This window comes from Sphaerodactylus townsendi, linkage group LG09, assembly GCF_021028975.2.
Source record: "Sphaerodactylus townsendi isolate TG3544 linkage group LG09, MPM_Stown_v2.3, whole genome shotgun sequence".
Classification (NCBI taxonomy): domain Eukaryota; kingdom Metazoa; phylum Chordata; class Lepidosauria; order Squamata; family Sphaerodactylidae; genus Sphaerodactylus; species Sphaerodactylus townsendi.
The window spans coordinates 50526847-50553431 of record NC_059433.1 but is presented as its reverse complement, the minus strand read 5'-3'; the positions used below and the strand labels follow the sequence as shown (position 1 = coordinate 50553431).

Sequence of the window (26585 nt, the reverse complement as noted above, 5' to 3'; positions counted from 1 at the left end):
GAAGGAGGAGAGATTTGGGGTTTGTTATTTTACTTTTGCTTTTACACTGAAAATGTTTTAAATTATTGTTGTAAGCCACCTTGAACTATTAGGAGAGGTGGGGTATAGATGTTTTAGTAAATAATTGACACATAAGCCAGATTCTACATTTACTGTAATAAAGATTTTGTTCAGATGTGCTATATACCAGAAACATAACATTGAAGTAATGTGTGTCATGTACATATCATGGAGTGCTATGTATAGCTGCAAAATCCCAAAAATGAGTCTTAACCTAAGCACTCTTGAGCATCTTAAGGTCATCATGATAATCTTGTGCATGTCTGTGTGTGTGAGAGAGAGAATTAGTCTAATATGTTGAATTAAAATTGCCAGATAATTTCAAATAAGATGTGTACCTTTTTAATTGCTACTTCTTTTCTTTTAGATAACTGAAATAAATCTTTAAAGAAAATATGTATGTACAGGAAATAGTATGAAGTCTATTCTTTGAGCCCCACAGGTGTTTTCTAGTATTTCTCAATGCATTTCTCATGGCGTATATTAACAGCCTCTACCCTCAGAGACTTGTGTTAGGATTGGCATACATATGCATCTTTCCAAATTAAATAAAATATTATCTCAGTGCACTCCACTTAACATTGCACGTGTTTAAGCATAATCATCTGTACATGAACGGTTATTGTTTACTATAAATTAAAGTGGCTGAGGTGAAATTTACAAGGCTTCCTCAATGGTAATTACCAAAGAAATCTAATTCATGATAAACTTCCTTTTACTGATGTGTGTTGTGTTTTTATTACAGCGAAGGTTGTTCATATTTGAACTGAGATAACAGGTACAACCAAATCAGTTTGCCAGATACTTGCTGTCATTACTGGTATCATATTCATGTAGATGGGTCCTAAGCTAAGGGTGCTTCTTTTGCTATTTTTTTAATACTAGAATTAAGACTCTTCTATATGTTGTTAGTATGTGAGAAATGCATTTTATGCCAGCATGGCATAGTGGATAATGTGTCAGACTAGGATCCTGAGAAACCTGGGTTCTGAGCCTCACTCTGCCATGGACATTCTCTGAGAGGCCTTGGGCCAATTACACCCTCAACTTAATTTACAGAGTGTTGTGAGGTAAATAGAAGAGTTAAGAATGATGCTGCAAGCTGCTTTGAGCCCCTGTTGGAGAGAAAGGATATAATTAGCTATGTTAAAAATACACCAGTTTAGCTATGATTGGAACAAGGAATCATGCAAATAGAATTTTTACTTAACAGATAAATATTTACAGATCTATTTTTCTTCAAGTGTATTTTCCTGTAACTTCAGTTACACTTTTAAACTCTGTTGAAAATGTTCTATGCGTACAGAAGTTTGTTCACAATTCCACCCTGAGAATCTATGAGTACTTTCAGCCTGTTGCCAAAGAGACTGCTTGTAAGTTCTATTACATTTCATGTCAGCCCCCACACATTCTTCTAATTCTGGTTTAGAGAAGCTCCATAGCTCTTCTCTTTTTCAGGTTTGTAAAGACTTGTGCAATCTGTTCTTCCACTGCTTAACTGTTAATAATCGGAGGAAACGGACCAAGTTAAATAGTGTAGGGAGTGCGTTAGCAGTTGCTACAGAAACAGCCATCCCATGTAAATATCTTATTGCTCTTCTATTTATCATCTCTTTTCAGGGCAGTTTAAGCTGCTGGAACAAGACCGTGATATTAAGGAGCCAGTGCTGTACTTTAACAGTGTGGAGGAGGTGGCTAAAGCATTTCCTGAACGGGTTTACGTCATGGAGGAAATAACATTCAATGTTAAGGTAGCCCCTGAACAAATATTTATCCTCAATTGTGAATTACAGTTTTTTTGTATATAAATATGTGGCAACTGCCTGCTATGGGGAAAGTAATCAGGAGTTGTCTGAGTTGTTTTTAACCTTGTAGTTTCTAAGCTTGCGCACTCTCTGTGTTTTCTAAAACTAAATTATGTGCTAAGAAATGCAAGTGATGAAGGACTTTCTGTAGCAGAGGACTACTAATAATAAGCCATAATACTTTTTTGGTCTGTCTAATTGGAAATATGCTTCCAAGCTTTATACAAAAGTCATTTTTTTTAACTCATTCCTTTTTTCTGACTCCTTAGATTTTATTTGGTAAGGAAGCAACTGTTTAATTCACTCTTCAAAATGTCTTCATCATAGTAGATATGATGAAGCTTGTGAAGCTCTTTAAACTGCAGTGGAATCTTGGTTTTCGCTGGTAATCCATCCGGCGATGCTTGGCGAAAACCAAAACCGGCGAAAACCGAGATTTTGCCGTTTGCGCATGTGCTATGCAAACATAAATTTACACAAACTGCATAGGCGAAAACCGAGATGCCGGCGAAAACCAAAGGCAAAAAATGGCCAGGGGTGACTGGCAAAAACCGAAAACGGCGATATCCAAAGGCAACGATAACTGAGGTTCCACTGTATTTAAACTTGAATTACTGAAGATGATGGCCATTATGATAAAAAAAGGAAAGGACTTGTAATGTTTTGATATAAATCAGTGTGGTACCCAAGCAGAATGAAGTGATATGAAAGCCAAATGGATCCTTTTAAGACTGTCTTTAAATATCAGGCTTTGTAGCAGCATTAAATAGGGCTTGTCTGCAAATGCCCACATAAATACTGGCACCACTGTTATTGGAATGTGCCACCGTTTGTTGATAATTCTTTTATTTGGGATCCTGTTGCTCCATCTTTGAGCATTTTCCAAGTTCATTCTAAATGTAGCTGGAAAATGTTGATAAAAATGAAAGAAAGCCCAATTCTGGGCTGCACCAATAGGAGTATAGTATCTAGATCGAGGATGTAAGAGTACCACTCTATTTTGCATTGGTCAGACCTCACCTGGAATACTGTATCCAGTTCTGGGCACCACAATTCAAGGAGGATATTGACAAGCTGAAAAGGGTCCAGAGGAGGGCAACCAAAATGATAAAACGCCTGGAATCCATGCATATGAGGAGCGGCTTAGGGAGATAGGTTTGTTTAGTCTGGAGAAGGAAGATTAAGGGGTGATGTGATAGCTACATTTAAATATATGAAGGGATGTCATGTTGAAGATGGAGAAAGCTTGTTTTTTGCTGCTCCGGAGACTAGGATAAGGAGTAATGGGTTCAAGGTACAGGAAAAGAGATTTCACCTAAACACTAGGAAGCACTTTCTGATGGTAAGGGCTGTTCAACAGTGGAATATGCTGCCTCAGAGGGTGGTGGAGTCTCCTTCTTTAGGGGCTTTTAAACTGAAGCTGGATAGCTATTTGTCAGGAGTATTTTGATTGTGTCTTCCTATGTGGCAGGAAGTTGGACTCAGTGGCCCTTGTGGTCTCTTTTTACTCTGTGATTCTATGATTTGACATGCAATTCAGATGAAAGATAAAAATCAGCATTCGCACAAAGTTTAGGGGAGGAAATATAAAAGTTCTGGAAATTTTAAAGCTATGAATGAACCATTTTTTCTATCTTTTCAGGGAGAGAATGGAATTTGGGAGGGGGTATTGAAATATATTTAATATTTATCAAACCCGGCAACTCAATCCAGATTATGGATGGGAAACGAAGCAGCTTTAGGAACCAGCATGGGGCCAGCTGGTACATTTGCCCACCCCGCAGGTGTAAGTGGCATTTATTCCAGCAGGTTAGGAAAGCAGGGAGGCAGGCAGGCACTGCAGAGAAGCCTGCTGCCTGAAGAGCTGTGTTAGCCAAAACCTGGCTTCTAGTGCGGTTGGGGGCAGGCTAGGGGTGTTCCCAGGGATGGAGCCAACACCAGTCTGCTTCCACCAGGTTTTTAATCTGGAATCACCCATGGTGTAGGCCTCTGACTTACGCCGCCCAAAATTTGGGGAAGTCAGACCAGGTTTCATCCAGCTGGCTTCATGTGTATGAGCGGGGAAGCAAATCCAGATCACCAGATGACAGTCTGCTGTGGTGGAGTAGGGAGTAAAACCTGGTTCTCCAGATCAGAGTCTGCCAGTATTAGCCACCACACTATCCTAGCTCTCAAGGAATAAACTGCTGCTATCATACTGCTCTTATACAAATCTATAATGAGACCACAGTTGGAAGAATGCTCTGTACAGTTCTGGTCACTACAACTTAAAAGGGATATTTCAGAGCCAGAGAAGGTGCAGAAAAGAGCAACCAAAATGATCAGGGGGCTAGAGCAACTACCCTATGAGGAGTAGTTAAAACACTTAGGGCTGTTTAGCTTAGAAAAAAGATGGGTAAGGGGAGACATGATAGAGGTCTATACAATTATGCTTAGTTTGGAGAAAGTGGACAGGGAGAAGCTTTTCTCCCTCATAATACCAGAACATGGGGTCATCTACTGGATCTCACGGGTGAAAATTTTGAAACAGACGAAAGACCATATTTATTCACATAATGCATAGTTAAATTGTGGAGCTCCCTTCCCCAGGATGTGGCGATGGCTGGTAGTGAAAATGGATACAAGTCAAAATGCATGCCTATTATCTCCAGTATCAGAGGAGATTAGGTGCTGTGGAACACAGGCAGATAATGCTACTTTTATATTAGGTGCTGTGGAACACAGGCAGATAATGCTATTGCAGTTGTCTTGTTCATTAGCTTCCTAGAGGCACCTCCTTGAGCACTATGTAAACAGACTTCTGGACTTGATGAGCCTTGGTCTGATCCAGCATGGCTTCCCTTATGCCCTCAACCATATGCCTGGTGGAACATCTCTGTCTTACAGGCCCTGCAGAACTGGGCTAAGTCCCACAAAGCATGGTTTATAAATTTGAATGCTGGTGGTAGTTTGTACCACATGCACCTCCACTGTTTGAGTATGCTATTTAAAACAGGTGCCAGGAGCAGGGGAACAGTCATTTAGCATATTTCTAATTCCACAGTGGTATGCAAGTGCAGTAAGCTGTTCCCATGGTAACTAGTCTTTTGAGTAGGGAGAATTGCAGACACAAGATGGGGCCTCAGAGAAGAGAAACTGCGAACACTGGTCCTGTCAGCTGATAATTCCTATAAAGGCCATTTGTTAACAACAAATCCAAAAGAGAAAGAAAGGGGAAGATGGATGGGGATTCAGTCAGTTGCTGGTGACTAGATACCTTGGAGGGCTAGATAGAGCAGTGTCCATTCTACCACAGCAATGTTTATAACTTAGTGCAACAGTCTTATGAAGGAGTTCTGCTGTAACTTTATATTTGGCTATCAAATTGAAATTTATAGCATTGAAAACACCATTTTGTTCACCAATGTGTTTTCTAGTGCTCACATCACATCCATCCTTGAGGCTGCTCCAGAAGCTGTAACTGGTCCAGAATGTGGTGACCCGGGTCCTTACAAAACCCCATAAACAGCATATATACAACCTGGGCTCTACTAGCTGCGCTGTCTCCAGATTGAGTACCAGATCAAATTCACGTTTTGGTACTTACCTTTAAAACCCCAAACAGTCTGACCATCATATCTGTGGGATTGGCTCTCCTGTTGCACCCCCAAAGAACATTAAAGTCTGTATTGTCGAAGGCTTTCATTAAAGTCTTTCATTAAAGGCTTTCATTAAAGTCTGCTAGAAACAACTGTCTTGTAGTCCCTGGCCCCAAAACCATCCAAGTGTCCTTGACCAGGGCTTTTTCAGATTTCAACCCAGCCTGGTGGAGTGAAAGCCATGCTTTGTGGGACTTAGCCCAGTTCTGCAGGTCCTGTAAGACAGAGATGTTCCTCCAGGCATATGGTTGAGGGCAGCAATGGTGAAATAGATCAGCTGGTCTCCCTTTCCTTGTTCCTCTCTTCCACCACCTCCCTCTTTTTTAAAAATTCCCTTGTTTCTCCCCTTGTCTCTATCCACTTCAGGTGCCAGGAATTTGGGCTGCCATTGATCTCGAGATTCATCATAGACTTCCCTGCCTCTGAGAAGTTTTGTTCTGTTTTGTAACACATAGATAGGATGCCTTCTTAAGTTTGAACTGGTATATGGGTTTTAAATTAAATATTTCCATTATGATATTATTTTGTTGGAATCTGCCCTGAGTCTGGCCTGGCTCAGAGAGGGGAGGGTATAAATGGAATAAAATAAATAAATCTTTCTACCTAATTGGAGGGCATTGATTCATAAGGTTGCCATGAGTCAGAAGTGAGTTGATGGCACTTAACTCACACACACATGTGCATCGACATACATGGAACCTTCTGAGCTTCTTTTGCTTCTCAGCAAAGCTCTTGAGGTGATGATTATCTAAAGCTGTCTTTGTAATTGTACCTCTTCTCAGATTGCTTCCTGTATCAATAGGTCTTAGGAGTCACTGTTATCTGCAGGTTTAAATCGAGCAGAGGTAAATCCTCCAGGCAAGCAGACACAAACATTTTCCCTTGATTGATTACCCTGCTACTATTTGTTTTATTTGGCTTCAAATCTTTCAGCTTGATTGTTCTGCAGCTGATAGCCGAGGGTTCAGATTGACTGCAGGAACTGGGTCAAAAGCTGCTGCATATGATGAAAACAAACTGAACAATGTTTACAGGAAGACTCTGGAATGCTGATTTGTAGCGCATTTGAGTTCTCATTCTCTATGCTTTCCAGTTCCTTCTGGAAAAAAAATCAAGAAGTCAGTGGAAAAACTCTCACTGACTAGAATCCATTCAGTCCATCCCACTGAAGTCATTAGGGTTGAAATATAACTAAATGCAGAACTCCAGCCTCCGTCTCTTTTGAATTGTATATTGATGATGATTTTAAGAGTTCGAAGCAAGTGTGGAACTTGACATTTTAAAATGAATGCTGTGTCAAACGTCAGACACAATGTGTTGGGAGAAAATCATTATCTGAGTTACGGGAAATTGTAATAGATTAGAACAGTTGACTCGTAGAGCATGTGCTCTTGACAGAATCTAATCGTTCCAGTTTGCTTTTGACAACTGGTTTATTTAATCTGACTCTGATGCATAGTTTTGGTAAGGGGATTATTCTTAATTCACCGGACATGATCTGTTTGATTGTATATGTTGAGATCAATCCAAATGAATCTAGTATATAAGTTCAAATTGTTGGCATAAGTACCATATTGTTAAAAGTGGGCATCTATCTTCCAGAATAATTGAAGAGTTAAAGACATCTGAAACATGTGACATAGAATCGTTTTAAAGAAAAGCATTGACATCATTAATGTTTTTCTTCAAAATCATGCTATATCACAAAGGCTCAAAGCAGATTAAAAACTAACATTTCTAATAACGTAAGATGGAGAGTTGTGGCTTGGGGTAGGTGGCATGGTGAGAATAGAGGGAGGGTGAAGAAGAGTGGTTTGCGGTGGGGGACAGGGCAGCAAGGTAAAGTGGCCTGGTATGATTTGGGGGGATGGGAGGAGGCAGGGTGTTGGTTTCCTGGCCTCCGTGGCCTGCTGCACTTCCGAGGAAGGGGAAACATTTGTCGAGCAGCTGCAGTGTGGAAGCTCTGATGCAGCACCCAGTGTTGCCTTCAACTGTCCTTGTCCTGGAGGGGCCCAATTTTGCTTGCCATTTTTTTGCTCCTCCATTTGGTAAGTGCTCCAGTGTGCATCTGGATGGCAATTACCCGCCTCCCCAAATTAGACCGTAAGCAGTGGTGGGATTTGGCTGGTTCACACCGGTTTGGTAGAACTGGTACCTAATTTTTTTGTTGAGTTCGGCGAACCGGCTGTTAAAAGCAGCTTTCAGAACCCCAGAACAGTAGGGTGCCTTGCTGCCCAACTGCTCCGAGGTGCTAAAAGCCCCATCGTTCCCTCTCCCAGGGGAGGGGGAGCGAGGGGGCTTTCAGAGTAGCAGCAGCAAGGCCCCGTTGCCCCTCCCTCCACCCCCACAAGAAGTTCCTCCGCAGCAGGTAAGTGGGCACCCGGGGGGGCCACACGGGGGGGGGGAGCAACCAGTTGTTATATTTTTAGAATCCCACTACTGGCTATAAGGCAACAAAAGGAATTACTCTGTGATTAAGAACAAGCACACTGAGACCCTGATCTCTTGTGGTGACTGGACACTGCTGAAAGGTGTTAACAGAGGGCTTTGATTATTGCATTACAATGTGGAAGTAGTATGTGTTTTTCCTGCATAAGATTTTTCCTGAGTAGGATGCTATTGGAGACAACATAATAATTTCTTTTTATAGATTAACACTTCTGTACTGAATGATATCTGCTTATGGCATTTTAAAGTACAAGTTGTCTGCAGTTTTCTTAGTATGCTGAAAAGGAGTTAGATGCTATGAGTCATTGTTCAGAGGAAATCTTGCAAATGCTGTAATTTCTCTACTCGATTAATCTACTTATTGTTAAAAGCTTTAAATACTATTTCTCTTTAAGAAATAAATTAGGCATCCCTGATATCCAGCATTTTAAAACAGTAAAGTCACTACAGTGAAGCCACAAGATAAATCATTCCAATTGATTAATAGCTGGCTCAACCTTTGCTGCTGTACTGGATTAATGGTAAATTTCCAGCAGATTCTTCCTTGTATCTTGCCTTTTGCCTCTGTCATGTCTGTCCTTTATATAAATAAATATTTGAAACATATACAATTTTCCTCTTTCCAGTCTCTGCACAAAAACAAAACAAAACTTACATTTATTTAAATCCTGAGAGGTCCCTCACCACCCAGATCACCTGTGCTTCAGAATATGGTCTCACATGTCTTCAGGTGATACCCCAGAGTTGTAACACTGTGCAGAGGCCTTAAGGTCGTTTCCATGTATACTGATTGAGGGCATTTTCACCTTGCCTTTTCCTTCAAGATTGCAGCATGCTGTATTTGATCCTCCCGATCATTTTAGCGTTACATCAACCTGTTAATTTGATTTGGAGATGGTCCAAGATCGTATCAAGGCAGGATTGTGAACCTGGGTTTCTCAGTTGTTACCCCTACTTTGTACTGACTTGAGATGTTAGAATCAAGTTATCAACACACTCACATTTCTTGGCAATCATGGAATGTAAGAACTTCTATGTCTCCATTAGGGATGTGCATTTGACAAAGTGCAGCAAACAAAACAAAAATACCTTACTGGGCCTTAGAGGCACCAGGCAGTGTAGAGCTCCATTCAAAGTTCATGTGGGCTCAGAGGCAGCTGAATTTTTCGGGTTTGGGTTTAATAGACCTGGAAAAATGCTGATTCTTCCCCCCCCCCCACCCCAAATCCGGTATGGGGATTAGTTTTTTTTTTTAATTTCCAGAATTATTAAACCCAAAAAATACTGGGGGGAAATCGTGCAAAACCCTAGTCTCCACATTCAAATGTTAGGATAAAAAACCCCAAGGTTTTTATATGATGACTGTGTAGTGCCAAGTAAGGTCAGTCCTGTTGATTTGCCATAAGCCCCACAGGTCACCTGGGGGTATATATCTTACACAGGCATCATTTTACACTGCACAGGCATCTAGTAACAACATTGTTGTTCATGCTAGTATATCCCAGATCTGTCTCTCTCCTATCAAAATCTGGGGGGTTGGTAGAAGAGCTGGATCAGTGTTCAGAGGCTGTAAAGGACTGAGAGAGAATGAACAAACTGAAACTGAATCCTGACAAAATAAAACAAGAAGTCCAGTAGAACCTGGAAAACTAAAAGAAATAATTCAGGCAAGATGTGAATACTATGGATTTTAGGATGAAGCTGGTATGGGATAGTTGTTTAGCTTGTTCGACAATATTTGTTTGCCCTGTAAAATTAGCTCTGTGGTCTGAAAATATTCCTAGGTTTTTTGTGGAGTGAATAGGAGAGATCTTTTGTATAGGTGTCTAGGATTGCTTTTTACTAGGTTGGGTTAGTATGTCAGCTGTGGTGGTTTCTAGAAAAAACTGAACTTGGCCACAGTTCCATCTGTCTTTGTAACATCCAGATTCGATTACTGCTATTCACCCTGCATGCGATGCCTGGGCAGATGATGCAGAAACTTTAGCTGGCGCAAAATGCAGTGGCTAGTACTACACTATCACAGAACACACATAATTAGTGTACTAGCTCTCTGTTTGTCTCTGAGCCCAATTGAAAGATGCCTGGGAAGAACCACCTTCTTCTGAACAAAGCAGCTGATGTTCTAAAATAATCTTGGGGATAGGGGCTATTGCAGGAAAACAACCTTTTTAGAGGTTCCATTTGTGGAAACCCAATCCCCTGGGATGTACATATGTCTGGATCTTTACAGACCTTTTTAAAAAATTCACTCCAGCAGCCTTTCACTGCGTTTAATTGTCTTTTGTTTTCTACCTAGGGTTTTAAATGGAATTAATTATATTGTTGCAGTGGTTGTATCATTTCAGATTGCAGTAATTCTTGTCCTGTTATAGTGTTTATCACATGGATTATCCTATTGATTTGCATTGATTTACACTGTAACCCACCTTGTGTCTGAATAAGACAGATGAGCTAATATATATATGGGGGGGGGGTGCTAAGTGATCTTTACTTTAACAGAAAAATAGGCATTCAAAATACAGAGCCATTAGGCCTCACACAATGTAGTTTTCCTACATGGACATTGCACTTGTAGGATATATATACAGACTGTGTCCTGCTTTGTCTCTATGTGGTTAGATATATGTTCATTTTTCACAAATTACAGAATGTGCCTCTTTATGCATGTGTGTGTCTTGAATACTGCTGGCTTTTGTGTAAATGCTACCTGAAACTGTGTGTATGTGCGTGAGAGAGAAGAGCGCACACACAGACCTCAGTAAGTCATCAGCAGGAAGGTTACTGTCCTCTAACATTAATGTTTCATATTGCTGCCTTGTCTGAATTGTGAATGAGCGTCACATGCAGTAAAGTGCTGATTGTTTCCTGAATTGGCTGTGTTGCAGATAACATGATGTTTGAATAACTTCCTCTCAGGAAATTCTAGAATTGAGATATTAGCCAGAAGGGAAAGGACATACTGAAACAGTGTGAAACATGGTTCAGGTTTTCTGTCAGGAGCTCATTGAAGATGTGACCAATCCTCACATGTTTTTCCACTTTGTTGCTTGTGGCTGTCAAAGATTTTAAGGGACTGCTTAGTGCATTGTTCATATAGTTTTAAAGAAGCAGTAATATAAGTTATTTAGTAAATTGTGTTTATTAAGTTGTGTAATGGACCATTGTTAATCATTTGTTTTAAAGTAAGAACATTGAGTACTACTAAAAGATGAACTGGCTTTATGGAACAGATACATAAATTGTGCAATCATCAGTGTTTTCAGAAGACGGGTAAAAGGTGTGCCCTCCTACTCTGAAATGGGTCCCTACCTTTTTTTGGCACCCCACTCCTATTTATCTGACCTTGGTAATTCAGCAGTAGTTGGGAGTGGTCCATACACACTCTTACTGTACTGATTGAACTGAATCTTGTTTTTCATCTGTGCTCTGCAGTGTAATGTAACACACCTGTGCCTTGGAATGCTGGGCTGTCTAGCCGCCCTCTGATACTCTCCCCCCCCACCCCCGGGGCCCATTCTGTTTGTACTAATGTAAAGTTGCACAATACTCTGTTTTGACTGCGATTATTCAACATGCCTGCTCGTCTCAAATTTGCTACCACTCGAAGACTTGCTGAAGGGGCTTAAGCCACAGCACTTTCTGTTGAATACCTAGCCCCAGGGTCTGCAACCTGTGGCTCTCCAGATGTTATGGACTACAAATCCCATCATCCCCTGCCAGCATGGCCAATTGGCCATATAGAGAGACCCCTTAGAGACTAGAATAACTCTGGAAATCAAAGTTCTGTTCTCTGGGAGAACAGAAAACAAATTTAGTAGTCATACTTTTAAAATATTTTAACTGGATTCATCTGACGTGGTTGATATAAAATATATATGTGTTGCTCTAATTATTTTAGGTAGCTGCCTGATAGCCCAGCCTAATATGTCTCATCAGAGCTTGGAAGACTAAGCAAGGTCAGCCACGGTTAGTACTTGCGTGATAGGCCATCAAGGAAGACCTAGCTTGCTACGCAGAGGCAATGTCGAACAACCTCTCTTAGTTTCTTGCCTTGAAAACTGAACGGTCCTGGGATCACCATGAGTCAGTTGCTCCTTGATGGCACATAGTTGTTGTTAGTTATGTAAATGGGGAGTGTCTCTGGAATCTGTGGTTAGGAGTAAGAAGCTCCCCCCCCAAAAAAAACCTGGACTTGCATCCAGAAAGCTTTCATAGCCTCTCAATAGTCTGTTCTTGAGCTAGTAGAACTATGTTACTATGTATGAACTGTTAAGATCCAAGTCCTAGCCTTTTGATGAGACCCTTTGATCTAATTCTCAGTCCCATCATAGTTGTTTTGTAAAGCACTCCCTTAAAAGCCTACGTGACTTAGGATCCGAAGGATAAGTCTCAGAAGGCACACCCTGGTCCGCATGACCAAGGCAATTCTATTATGAAAACGGATGTCAGTAATACCGATCTCCCAGCTCTGAGGCCGGCCAAATGCAAACATATCCCACGCTTCAAAGAATGCTCCATTAAAGCTGTGGGAATCCTTCATGGTTAATGGTCAGTCACCTCTGATCCAACCATTGATCAAAACAGGAATATCTGATAAACACTGTTACTGTTGTTTCATACCCGGTTCCCTGGAATGCCACATGTTCTCTCCTGATCGGTCTGCTGGATCTAGGCAGCAGTTAACTTTTGAATGACCCAGTCTCATTCAAACTTCATTCTTGGGACCAATCTCGATCCTGGCAAAGTGAGGACACAGGTTCATCTATAGGTCTTTGTCAATACAAGGACAGCTTATTCCAGTATTGCGTGTCAGGTGTCAGATCCTCTCACCACCTGGATACCCTTGCAACCGCTTTACAGAATCCCTCTCATCCCTTGCAGCCACTTTACAGAATCCTTCTCCTTAATACTCTGTCTCCTCAGACTTCCACTGCATAAACGTCTCTCCCTATGGAAACTTCTTTGCATACCACAGACCAAGCAGCATCTGCCATCTTAATGTCCTTCTTTCTCTCCTTTCGATCCATCCCCCATTCTTATCCCATCTAGAGTATGTGTGTATCTAAGAGAGAGAGCGTGGTTTTATAGTGGTTCTGTGTAATTTGATGTGGTAGCTCAGTCATGGTTATTAGTGAATGAACTTTATTTTGTTTGTAACATTTGGCATGTCTCTCTCTTGGGCATTGCTCTGAGTCACAGCCCCACCCTTTAAATCAAGAAAATGCTGAGCTATGCTACTGTAAGAAATACAAGATCAGTGTGGATGAGATGGAGAAACATTCAGACAAGCTGTGTGTCCCATTAAATGCTAATTTGCATGGCTGTGTGTGTTGGAAGTGTGGAAGCTTAGAATGTTTGTTTTCACTGCATTGGATAATGAGTTCTGTTGATAAAGTCTTCATTGTATTTTGGAATGTTTTCCTCCCTTGGTAAGTAGTTTTTGTCTGATAGACAGATTTTGATGGAAATTCCTTATTTTCTTTGTTTAAGAGAACAACAAAGACATTAGGATGCTTACAAAAGCAATGGTGATCCCTCAACCTTGTATCTAAAGAAACTACCAGCTCTAGTATTATTATTCATTTTCTAGATGTGTTTTCTGTCTCTCTCTCTCTCTGTTGCTCTCTCGCTCTCGCTCTTCCTATGTTACCCCCCTGTGAAGTATTCCAGGCATCTAATTAGGGTTGCCAACTCTGTTGGGAAATACTTGGAGATTTGGGGGTGCGGGGAGAGAGCGTTTGGGGAGGGGAGGGACCTCGGCAAGGGTATATTGCCATAGAGTGCACCCTTCTTCGAAAGCAGTCATTTTCTCCAGGGAAACTGATCTCTGTTGTGTGAACATCAGTTGTAATCCTGGGTGATCTCCAATCCCCACCTGGAGGTTAGCAACCATGTGGCCTGCCAAGCATCCTAAATTTACATTCTCTGTGTTTCAGGTTGCTTCTGGTGAATGCAATGAGGACACTGAAGTTTACAACATCACACTTTGTACTGGGGATGAGCTGACTTTGATGGGACAAGCAGAAATCCTTTATGCAAAATCCTCAAAGGAAAAGTCACGGCTCAACACCATCTTTAAAAAAATTGGGAAGCTGAATTCCATCAGCAAATTAGGCAAAGGAAAAATGCCATGTCTGATCTGTATGAACCACAGGACCAATGAAAGCATTAGCCTTCCCTTCCAGTGCAAGGGCCGTTTCAGTACACGCAGCCCTCTGGAGCTGCAAATGCAAGAAGGCGAGCACACAATCCGCAATATTGTAGAAAAAACACGACTGCCCGTGAATGTGACTGTGCCAAGCCCTCCTCCCAGAAATCCTTATGACTTGCATTTTGTCCGTGAGGGTCACCGGTACAAGTTTGTGAACATTCAAACCAAGACAGTGGTGGTTTGTTGTGCTCTGCACGGTAACAATATTGTTCCAATGCATTTCCCTCTGCACTTGGCTCTTCCCAAATTTTGCCTCCCAGAAAGCCTTGTGAAAGGGGAGGTGTGGCATGAAAGCTTTGTCAAACACTGGTTTGGCCTTTGTGAAGAGCAGTTTGATATAGACGAATATTCCCGTGCTGTGAGAGATGTGAAAGCAGATTGGAACGAAGACTGCAAAAGCCCCCAGAAAAATCGGTGCTCTGGTCACAATCATGTGCCCAACTCTCTTAGCTATGCTCGAGATGAATTGACGCAGTCCTTCCACCGTCTCTCAGTGTGTGTTTATGGAAACAACCTGCATGGGAACAGTGAAGTGAATCTCCATGGTTGTAGGGATTTGTGTAATGAATGGACTTTATTTTCTCATGATGCTTTACAGTACCAGGACTCAGGCGATGGTAGCAGTGACTACCTTTTTCCTGAAGTTAGTGAAGAATCTCTGTGTTTACCTGCCAAGCCAGAACTTCCTTATGAAGAGCTGTGGCTGTACCATGGGGGTGGGAAAACGAGTGATAAGCCTCTTATTCGCACACAAAGTGAAAAGAATAAGTACGACAGTTATAGGAGCTCTTTCCGGTCCAAGTGTGGTACTTCGTCTCTTCCAGCATCTGGTTCCTCAACTGTAGCATCAAAGTCTTCAGATGTTTCCCTACCTCCACCACCTGTGCCTCCTAAATCTGAAGCCGTAAGTCACATTAATTCTTCTTCCTGATCAACTGGTTTTGTGCTTCTAGATTTTAATCTGAGTGAACAGTCCATTTTGGTCAAATTAGGAATATCTATTCCTACTATCACCGTAACTTGTTTTTCAGCTGTTTTATTTTTGATGCTGTTACCTATTCTTTTGTCTAGGTGATCATCTATGTTTTGGAGGGCTTAGTATGTTTCCCAAGCTGTTCTTTATGAAGTGATTTTGGAGCAAACCAGAAAGATCTGAAAGCAGTCTGTGTACCTTGTCTTAGGGATTTGATTTAATTCCTTTGCTGACTTTTCCATTCCATGTCTCTTGTATTTGTGACTGCATACATTAGCCATTGTCTAATCTGACTGCAAAGCTGATTGTCCTGTTCTTTGAAGCTTAGGCGGTTTCTGCACATGTGAGCTTGCATCAGCATGTTTGGGGCCGTTCGCACAAATGGCCACGCAGCCCCCCGAACAGCGACCTACCTTTTCCCTTCCTTTTGTTGCTCTCAGGAGGGAAGGGGACATGCCCCATGGCCAGAGCGACGACTGAAGCGATGGAGGCAAGAAGGCTTGTCCCCTTCCCTCTGCAGAGCGATGAAAGGCAGGGAAAAGGTAGGCAGCTGTTTGGGAGCGTCACAGGAATACGCCGGCTTCCACCCGCTGCTGTTCACACGGCAACAGATGGCAACCGGCGTATTCCAACAAACTCGCCCCCGAGCGAGTTTTGGAAGCAGCAGCTTCACGACACTTCAGGGGAGCCTCTTTCACAGTGTAATCCTATGTAGAAGTATTCCAATCTAAACTCATGGAAATCATTGAGCTTGGCTTGGTGTAATCCTATGTAGAAGTATTCCAATCTAAACTCATGGAAATCATTGAGCTTGGCTTGGTGCAACTCTGCAAAGGATTTAGCACTCTGCAAAGGATTTAGCACACCTCTCCAAAAGGGTGTGCTAAAAGATGGCAGGGAGATTGCAGAGAAGCTGAATGAATTCTTTGCATCTGTCTTCACCCAAGAGGAGGTGAGGAACATTCCTGCACCTGAACCAAGCTTCTTAGGAGGCGAATCCGAGGAACTAGCGAAGATAGTGATAGACAAGGAAGAAGTTCTGGCAGCCATTGATAAACTAAATGTTACCAAATCCCCTGGCCCAGATTGCATTCACCCAAGAGTTCTTAAAGCGCTCAAGCATGAAATTGCTGATCTTCTCACTTTAATATGCAACTTATCCCTGAAATCAGGCTCCATCCCTGAAGACTGGAAGATGGCCAATGTCACACCAATCTTTAAGAAAGGATCTAGGGGGGACTCGGGAAATTACAGGCCAGTCAGTTTGACATCTGTTCCTGGGAAATTAGTAGAATCTATCATTAAAGATAAAATTATAAACATGTAGAAAAGCAAGACCCTAAGCTGAGAAAGAGTCAGACATATGGCTTTTGCAGAGGCAAAATCCTGTCTTTCTACAAACTTACTAGAGTTCTTTGAGGGTGTAAACAGGCATGTGGACAGGGGTGAACCGGTGGACATTTGTCTACTTGGATTTCCAAAAGGCTTTTTTGACAAAGTTCCTCACCACAGAGACTGTTGAGAAAAAAATCTCAGCAATGAAGAGAATAAGAGAGGGGGGAAGTCCTCCTATGGATTAAGCCAAAACTGGCTTGAGAAACAGGGAAACAAAGAGTGGGTGTAAATGGGAAGTTCTCACAATGGAGAGATGTCGGGAGTGGTGTCCCCTCAAGGATCCGCTTTCTTTGGGACCAGTGCTCTTTAACTCTATTCATAAAATGACCTGGAAGTAGGGGTGGGTAGCGTGCAGTGGCTAAGTTTGCAGATGATACCAGAATTATGTTGGGTGGGTGAGAACCACAAAGGATTGCTTGAAGAGCTCCAAGCGGACCTTGATAAATTAGGGTGAGTGGGCTCAGAAATGGCAAATGCACAGTTCAATGTAGCAAAATGTAAGAGTGATGCACATAGGGGCAAAAAAATCCAAACTTCACATTAACGACGCTTACAGGGGTCAGTGCTATCAGTCACAGACCAGGAAAGGGATTTAGGGCGTCTTAGTTGATAGTTCCATGGGAATGTCAACTCAATGCATGGCAGCTGTGAAAAAGGCAAACTCTCATGCTGGGGATCATTAGAAAAGGAATTGAGAATAAAACTGCAAAGATTGTCATGCCCCTTATATAAAGCCATGGTGCTGACCCTCCAAGCACTTTGGAGTACTGTGCTCCAGTTCTGAGTCACGTGATCTCAAAAAAAGGATATTGAGGAGATAGAAAAAGAGGTGCAGAGAAGGACAACAAGGTTGATTGAGGGACTGGAGCACCTTCCCTATAGAGGAGGAAGGCTGCAGCATTTGGGGACTCTTTAGTTTGGAGAGGAGACATCTGAGGGGGGGATAATGATTGAAGTCTACAAAATTATGCATTGGGGTAGAAAATGCTGACAGAGAGACATTTTTCTCTCTTTCTCACAATAACTCAGAACCAGGGGGGGGGCATTCATTGAAAATGCTGGGGGGAAGAATTAGGACTAATGAAAGGAAACACTTCTTCACGCAACGTGTGATTGGTGTTTGGAATATGCTGCCACAGGAGGTGGTGATGGCCACTAACCTGGATAGCTTTAAAAGGGGCTTGGACAGATTTATGGAGGAGAAGTCGATTTATGGCTACCAATCTTGATCCTCTTTGATCTGAGATTTCAAATGCCTTAACAGACCAGGTGATCGGGAGCAACAGCCGCAGAAGGCCATTGCGTTCACATCCTACATGTGAGCTCCCAAAGGCACCTGGTGGGCCACTGCGAGTAGCAGAGAGCTGGACTAGATGGACTTTGGTCTGATCCAGCTGGCTTGTTCTTATGTTCTTATGTTCTTATGTTCTTATGATTGCGCTGCTTAATTGTCTTAAAGTCTTTTAAAAGTCTGTAATTAGAGAGTCATTGTGATAGTGGTTAGTGTGTTGGACTGGGACTGGCAAGGCCTGAATTCAAACCCCATTTAGCCATGAAAACTACCAGGTGCTATATCCAGACATCTTGGAAAACTGCAGTTCTGCTTTGATTAATCTCTGGATTGGTATGATGACTGATCACAGGATGCCTGGCAAATTGATTTGCTGTTCGGTTTTTAACTGGGATTTTGAAACAGGACTGGGTCTGAATTGGTTGGATGGAAAAGGTAAGAGCGGCTGATGACAACCAAGAGGGAAAAGAGACGAGGGGTTTAAAAAGTTTTATTGGTTTCAATGTTCAACAGTTTTGGAATTCAGTGAAGAAGCCAAGTGGAAACTAGGAGAGATAGGAAGGCTGCTGCTTAGCCGAGAAGGAAGAGGCTCATCTTACCTTCAGATTCTCTCTCCCTTCTCTGCCATTTATTGCAGCCAACCATAATAAGTGGACTGCCTGTATGAGGCTTTGTCCAGAAACTCTGAAGATGAGAAAGGTGGGAATGCTTAACTGGGGTTTACAAATAAACTGCAAGGGTGTTAGGCAACAAAGTGGTTTAGGCCACAGTTCACTGTGACACCTTAATGCAGGCTTGAACCAATCACATTATCTTGTGCACCGAGGATAAAAATGTAGGAAGGAGCATAATGTATGCTGTTCTGTGTTCCTTGGAACAAAACCTATGTAATAAAAAGTGAAAGATCATCTATCCCTACTCTTGAACAGCTAAAGCTTCATGTTTTTACTAAGAATGACTACAGTGTGAAAGCATCGTGATTAGCCATTCTTTCTCAAGCTCTATGATAAAGGTTACATATTTTTCGTAGTTCAAGCAGGTGATACTGATATCAGATACTGTGTTTGATACGTGTGGCAAATAGAGGCATAGGTTATCTTCTAGGAGTTTGATTAACTTGCTTGCGAAGAATTTACAAATCGAAGTAAGGTGTCAACGGATGGTAATAAACTATTTTCAGCCCACCGCCCTTAACTTATCAGAGGGTTCTTGCTCTATTGTGTGGAATAAGCTAAGGTACAGCATGATCATCTTTCTGAAATCCTTGTTTGGTTTAACTTTTTAAATGGTTGGAATGAAGTTTTATAGTGATTTGGACCACAATTCAGAGATATGCACAGCTGCTTCAGGATGTGGAAGCTGCTCAGTACATCTCAGGTATCTTTCTGGATTATGGTCATGGAGATGTAGCCTAAATGCCATAGTTTATTTTAAAATTCTTTGTTCAATTACCAAGATAAAAATATTTAAATGCTTGTTTTTGAAGTCAAGAGTTCATTTTGTGGAACTGCTAAGGAAGGTAACTCTTATTGCTAGATCAACCAGATATAGACAAGATAGCTTTCTGCTTTTTCCTCGGATGATACTTAGAGAGCAAGTTAACTTTTTTATTGATGCCAAATGTAAGATTTTTGCCATTTTCCCCTTTACAGTAGCACTCTGCTGTGCAGTTCTGATATGCATGGCAGCAAGTACTTATAGTTAGTTTTTTCGGGAAAGACCTAAGCTGCTTCTTCAGTAACTTAGATAACTGTCAACCTCTGTATCTATAGACGAGTAATAAGTGTTCCATTTGTGAGCAAGGTGATTGACTGGCTAGTGGCTGAACAACTTTAAACCTTCCCATTTGAATCATTTCCAGTCTGGTCTCAATTCTGGTTATAAGACTGATGCAGGTTACCCTGGTGGATGGTGACAAGGCAGAGGTGCTACTGTTGAGTAGAAAGTCTGACTTGGGTCTTGAAGTATTATTCATTACTTTAGACATAATGCTTTTCAGTGATATTGGTTCAGAGAGTCACCTGCAAGTCAGTGAGTGCTAAGAAATTCACATAATGTACAAACATGCGAGAACTAATTCTTACAACTGTATTTGTGCAAGACTTCAAAAGGTTCAATCTGACCTGGATAGCCTAAGCTAGCACATTGTCATCAGAAGCTAAGTAGGGTCTGTCCTGATCAGTTACTGGATGGGAGACCACCAGGAAGTCCAGGATCATGGCACAGAGGCAGGCAATGGCAAGCCACCTCTGAACATCTGTTGCCTTGAAACCCGACTGGGTCGGCATAAATCATCTGGGACAAAATGGTATTTTAAAATTGTGCTGATATTGAAGCATTTAACGTAAGCTTCATTAAGCATGTGTAGCTAGTAAATAATTTCTAATAGCTATATAGAGGTCCAGTTTTTTAAAGAGGGAGTTACCTTACTGCAGCAGTGGAAAAATGTATGCTTGTTATCTCTTCTGTCAGTGAGAGAATTTATGTATGCAATGATGAGCTTCATTGAATGGGCTCTTTTCTGCCTTTTTGGACATATTACCTAGCATGCCATATTGACATTTCAGAGACTGAATTTCTGAGCATTTCTAGGGAGCACCATTGGAATAGCTGGAGATTTATGCTTGAATTCAGTAATAGAAGCAAATACGACTTTTTGTATAGAACTCAAGGCTTGTTTCAAGCATTATACCCTCACATGGAAGTCACAAAGAAAAACCCACTTTCTTCTGGCAGAACTAAGTGCTGTTGAACACAACATTTAAAAGCCCCTTCTCTTCCACCAATAAGAGTGCCCCATTTCTACACTATCAGTGTTGATTACAGTGATTTGCTGAATGAGTTGGATTCTGTAAATGGTGCTTTAAACATTAAACTGGCCACATAAAGCGCTCCCTCTGGGTAGTGTGCTTTGGCTTCCCCCTTGAATGAGTGTTAATATTTAAATAGGCTGTAAATTAAGGCTTTGGCGTTTTAATACCATGATAGGCATCATTGCCTAATCCTCAGTTTTAAAACACATATTCAAATACAGTCCCTCATACAATTAGTGATTTCGAAAGAAACCAGCCACGATGTTATCATCATGTAAGCTATCATTTCCCTGGTCCACGTGTGTCTTTGTTTAGGCAAGAGACAGGCTGTTCCAGCCACAGTGGCAATGGGGCGTTCATAACCCAGATACTATCTCATGATTCCTTGCAGTTTCAAGCATGTTCCTCACCGCCTTCAAAACGGGGGTGGGGAGTGGGGGTGTCTCGGCATCCTCATATGGGCACCAGACAACATTACTAATAATATCTGGTGCAATGCTTGGATGGAATTATAAGATTGTCAGTTTTGATTTAGCTGGGCTTGTTGCGTGTGACTGTTAAATTATCGGTTGTGTGTATGTTCAGATGTGTGCCTCCATTGCCCAATGCCAAGAAAGTAATACTTACTCTAAGTAGACACCCCAGTGGAATTTGCTCATCTAGTTCACAGTGAAACATTTGCTGAAAGAAGAGGAAAGCCTGGCTCTGTTTTGGGAAAGCCATGGAAGCCAGAGCTAACATATCTGTGCCCCCAGATCCCATCAGACTTGTGTGTGTATGATTCTAAAAGAGTGCTTTGTAAACTCCTTTTTACAAGTGTGTGTTAAATGTGAAGCTTTGTGTCAGTTTTCTGTCAGTTTTTGTGGAGGAGGGCGGATTAGTGATAGCTTTCAGACATCCAGGAAATTTGTTTCCATAAACACTAGACTCGATGATGGAGGCAATAAATGTGCCTTGTTCAGATATACAAAACCTTTCATCTTTGAAAAGTGAATTTAGTGTCTGCCACTTTCAATGATGTGTTCTCCTTAAAAACATACATAGAAAAGTAGTCACTACCCCTAAATCTTTGTAATGCAGTGTAACTTGAGGTTTAGGGGCTCTTAGCTGAATCACATTGCCTAACTGAGGTCCCTTCCACACATGCAGAATAATGCACTTTCAATTTACTTTCACAATTGTTTGCAAGTGGATTTTGCTATTCCGCAATTTGTTTCATAACACTTTCAAATAACCCCAATGGAAGAGGAACTATCCCTCTGACATGGTAGTCCCCTTGTAGGAACCAGGCTTTAAAATCTACCCTAGTTCTTACATTGAAAGGATTATTTTTCAGTGGTTACTGAATGCCCTCTGCTGGTAAAACATAAGTAAATCATCTCAGCCATATATTCTTTAAGAAGGGGGACCTGCTGCTAAGAACACAAGAACAACAATCTGTCAGTATTCAGATTTTTTAAAGGTCTCTTAAGTGTTGGGCTACCATGGATATGTTTTGTATTTTTCATCTATAAAAACTAAGGCTTGAACTGACTGTCTACTCCTGAGTCAAATAGTGTTATTTATCTGGCTTCCCCAACATTATCTTAAATATTTAACAGCTGGCGTTATATAACAGCCATGGGTATGAGGTGTGAACCCTGCCCATCAAACATTACTTCAACAATGAAGCAGTTTTAATAATGAGAATAAGGCAGTAAGGCATAAGATACTAGTAAAATGGAAACAGGAAACAAAGAGTGGGTGTAAATGGGAAGTTCTCACAATGGAGAGATGTAGGGAGTGGTGTCCCCCAAGGATCCGTTTTGGGACCAGTGCTCTTTAACCTATTCATAAATGACCTGGAAGTAGGGGTGGGTAGCGTGGTGGCCAAGTTTGCAGATGATACCAAATTATGTTGGGTGGTGAGAACCACAAAGGATTGCGAAGAGCTCCAAGCGGACCTTGATAAATTAGGTGAGTGGGCTCAGAAATGACAAATGCAGTTCAATGTAGCAAAATGCAAAGTGATGCACATAGGGGCAAAAAATCCAAACTTCACATACAAGCTACAAGGGTCAGTGCTATCAGTCACAGACAAGGAAAGGGATTTGGGCGTCTTAGTTGATAGTTCCATGGGAATGTCAACTCAATGCATGGCAGCTGTGAAAAAGGCAAACTCTATGCTGGGGATCATTAGGAAAGGAATTGAGAATAAAACTGCAAAGATTGTCATGCCCTTATATAAAGCAGTGGTGCGACCGCACTTGGAGTACTGTGCCCAGTTCTGGTCGCTGCATCTCAAAAAGGATATTGAGGAGATAGAAAAAGTGCAGAGAAGGGCAACGAGGATGATTGAGGGACTGGAGCACCTTCCCTATGAGGAGAGGCTGCAACGTTTGGGACTCTTTAGTTTGGAGAGGAGACATCTGAGGGGGGATATGATTGAAGTCTATAAAATTATGCATGGGGTAGAAAATGTTGACAGAGAGAAATTTTTCTCTCTTTCTCACAATACTAGAACCAGGGGGCATTCATTGAAAATGCTGGGGGGAAGAATTAGGACTAATGAAAGGAAACACTTCTTCACGCAACGTGTGATTGGTGTTTGGAATATGCTGCCACAGGAGGTGGTGATGGCCACTAACCTGGATAGCTTTAAAAGGGGCTTGGACAGATTTATGGAGAAGTCGATTTATGGCTACCAATCTTGATCCTCTTTGAGCTCAGATTGCAAATGCCTTAACAGACCAGGTGATCGGGAGCAACAGCCGCAGAAGGCCATTGCTTTCACATCCTGCATGTGAGCTCCCAAAGGCACCTGGTGGGCCACTGCGAGTAGCAGAGAGCTGGACTAGATGGACTCTGGTCTTATGGAAATGTATTGTCGAAGACTTTCACGGCCGGAATCACTTGGGTGCTGTGTGGTTTCCGGGCTGTATGGCCGTGTTCTAGCAGCATTTTCTCCTGACATTTTGCCTGCATCTGTGGCTGGCATCTTCAGAGGATGCCAGCCACAGATGCAGGTGAAACGTCAGGAGAGAATGCTGCTAGAACATGGCCATACAGCTCGGAAACCACACAGCACCCAAAATGGAAATGTTCAGCGTGGTTCAAGAGGGCTGTTTTTATAAAATGAAAGGATCCCATGCTTTTAGTATTCTGCTAAGTGTGTAGAGTGGAGTTTTTCAGAAGGGCATTTTTATAAAGAGAGAATTGGTATTAAAAAGGGATGCTCAGTAAAATGGAATTATTGGATGCTCTTTACTGTTTTATTGCAGTGTTCTGTAATTTTGCCTTCCAGTTTTATTGCATTGATGGTATGTATTATGCTGATATTCACTGGATTGTTTTCTAATTCTGTAATATACCTTAAGTCTCAGTGAAAAAGACAACCTATAAATGTAGTTAGTAAATAATTGACTCAGGCAAGTTGCTTTTGTCCAGCTTTTGGGCCCTACTCATGACTCCAGGGGGATATAGACTTGCTACAAGAATTACTGGGGTTATTACTATGGAGTACTTTCACATGTGCTTTATAATGGCTGAATTTTCTTGTCATCTAGGTTAGAGAGGAATGCAGGCTCCTGAATGCACCACCTGTCCCACCACGAAATTCAAAGCCCACGTCTACCAGTCCTTCCATTCTGCCTCGAATGAACAAACCAGCACAGCAGCAGACTCGTTCTCCCAGTCCAACTCTCTCATACTATTCCTCAGGACTTCATAGCATGTAAGTATGGTGTGCTTTCTTCTGGCACTCAGCCTGGATTCATTAGCTCTTGCTTGTGTTAACCAAATAAATTTTATTTATTTGTTTTGCACAACATTTTTCTAACATACATTTATTAAACAATAACGTGGTTTGCAGCATCATGCTTAGGGTTTTTTATATCCATAAAGTAATATTCACTGTACAAACTAATGATGTGTTGAAGTTAGCATTGCCACTTAGTAGGGAAGACTGAATAAATATATGGAAACCTTTATGGGTGATGGCTCTATTCTGTGAGAATTGGTCCATGCTTATAGATGTGGCAGGGTTGGAGAAGAGTGTGGTGGGGTTTTTTTTAGATCTACTGTCAGTCAACGCAAATATGCGATGGCTTGGTTTGGTGAGAGTAACTTCTCAAGTTTATGGAGAACTCTGTGTAATTCAAGCGTTGTTTTAATAATGTGAATGTGAAGATTACAGAAACATGTAACAATAAGTTCCAAGTAAATTCTCTGTCACCGTAGACTCTTGTATCAAGGGAGGTATGTATTGAAATGTATAGCCTGTTAATTGGATTGAGTCAGGGTTTTGTTTTTGCAGTTAAAATATTCTTTATCTTCCCAGTTTCTTTCTCCTATGCCCTTAGACAAATATGCAGAGTTCTTTAACTTGACAGCTTTATTGACACAATAAAATGTGGTAAAACCTGTCTAGCATATAAGTGATTTTTTTTTACCTTCCAAAAGAATAATTACCACCTTGTAGCAAACGTCAGATGCTGTCTTGGGAAGCAGCTGGCTTTCAATAACTGGTAGGTGTAGTAAAGTCAAAGAATATGATAGAAAGTGTTGCAAAAGCAGTAACCTTTTGCATGGAATTCTTCCCCAGCTAAAAACTTCTGTTATGAAAGGTGACAATTTATGATACTGGAGATATTTTGGAAACAGTTGATGGTTCCAGTCAACTTTGTATGTTGGCATGGATTGCATTGGCAACCTGACTGTCTTAAACTAGTTGATAGGGTCAAAGTACAAAAAAACAAAAAGACCAGTTGCTTACCAGTGGAAAATGTAGTGGAGAAAACTTCATAGTGGGAGGAAGCTGATTAGTATTTTTAAGGAGGAGTTTAAAATTAGTGTCTAAATTTCTCTTATCTTCTTTGGAATTTACTTAAATATGAAAAAGCAGCCTTTAACTTTTTCTGGGTACATACAGCAGTAGAGGGGCTCAACCAGGGAGGACAGAAGTCACAGTCTGTTCAAATGATAGATTAACAAAGAAAGCTTAGATCAGTGGGAGCCACCTCTAATTAGTAGGAATGTGGGTTCAAGGGTAGATTATTTTTATCCTGATACCTTGATGAAATAGGGAATTAAAAAGAAAATATTGTAACACAAGAGGATGTTTCTCTTTTAGGAGTGCAGTCCTTTCCCTTGTGGGCACACAGAGATAAGGTTTTGCCAGAGAGCATAATAACCAGTTTATGTTTATGTTCAGGCCTTTAGGGCTACCATGGGCATGGGAGTGCTGTGCTTGCCCAATCCAGTCCACTCAATCAAGGACTGTACGCATAATGGCAAAGTGTTGAGCCTAAACATGAGCTGAGGAGGAGGGAAAACAGGGCTTTGATATGACCTGTGGAGGTTCCCTCTATTTGTGGGCCATACATTCACATGGGAAAGATTGTGCCTTAAGTAACCTTATATTTTAATTTCTAAGAGGTTCTTCATAGAATTTTTGGCAATATTCAAGTTTATTTTAAATTTAATTGATTAAAAAGCCAATGTTCAGATAAGGTACCTGAATGTGCCAGACGGCCCATCATAAAATTCAAAGCCCACATACACCAGTTTTGTATCTTTCTTCAGTTATGTCTCTTTCTTCCCCAGTTTTGTATCTTTCTGCCCTAATGCAATGTCTTTTAGCATAAAAATAGAGATGGAAAACATGATGGGTTGCTTTATAGATGATGTTGCATATGTCTTTGCCCATCAAATGCAAGTTCATTCATTAATTCGATATTTTAACCGCCCTCCCCCAAAGGGCTCAGTTGGAGACATAGTCAATCAAGTTAACTACTTTGCTTGAAAAAAGTTCTGGAGGTTATTTTGCCCTCTCATATCATCCATAACCCAGTCAGATTTCTAAGTTGGTATTTCTGCTGCCTAAAAATTTCTGCTTAAGTTTCATATAAACATCACTTTGGAATATATTAGCATAATGGACAAAATAGCAGAATCTTAACATGACAATT

The 26585-nt window shown here is 41.3% G+C and overlaps 1 protein-coding gene across 3 annotated transcripts in view; it reads left to right on the top strand.

Annotated features, from left to right (window-relative positions):
- The window catches only part of GAREM1 (GRB2 associated regulator of MAPK1 subtype 1), an 85974-nt gene that overhangs the window by 51665 nt on the left and 7724 nt on the right, over positions 1-26585 (top strand). For all 3 annotated transcript variants that reach the window (XM_048507536.1, XM_048507538.1, XM_048507539.1), the window contains exons 3-5: positions 1681-1811; positions 13891-15069; positions 24183-24349. In XM_048507536.1, coding sequence (XP_048363493.1) covers positions 1681-1811; positions 13891-15069; positions 24183-24349 — 1477 coding nt within the window. The remainder of the gene's footprint in view (positions 1-1680; positions 1812-13890; positions 15070-24182; positions 24350-26585) is intronic.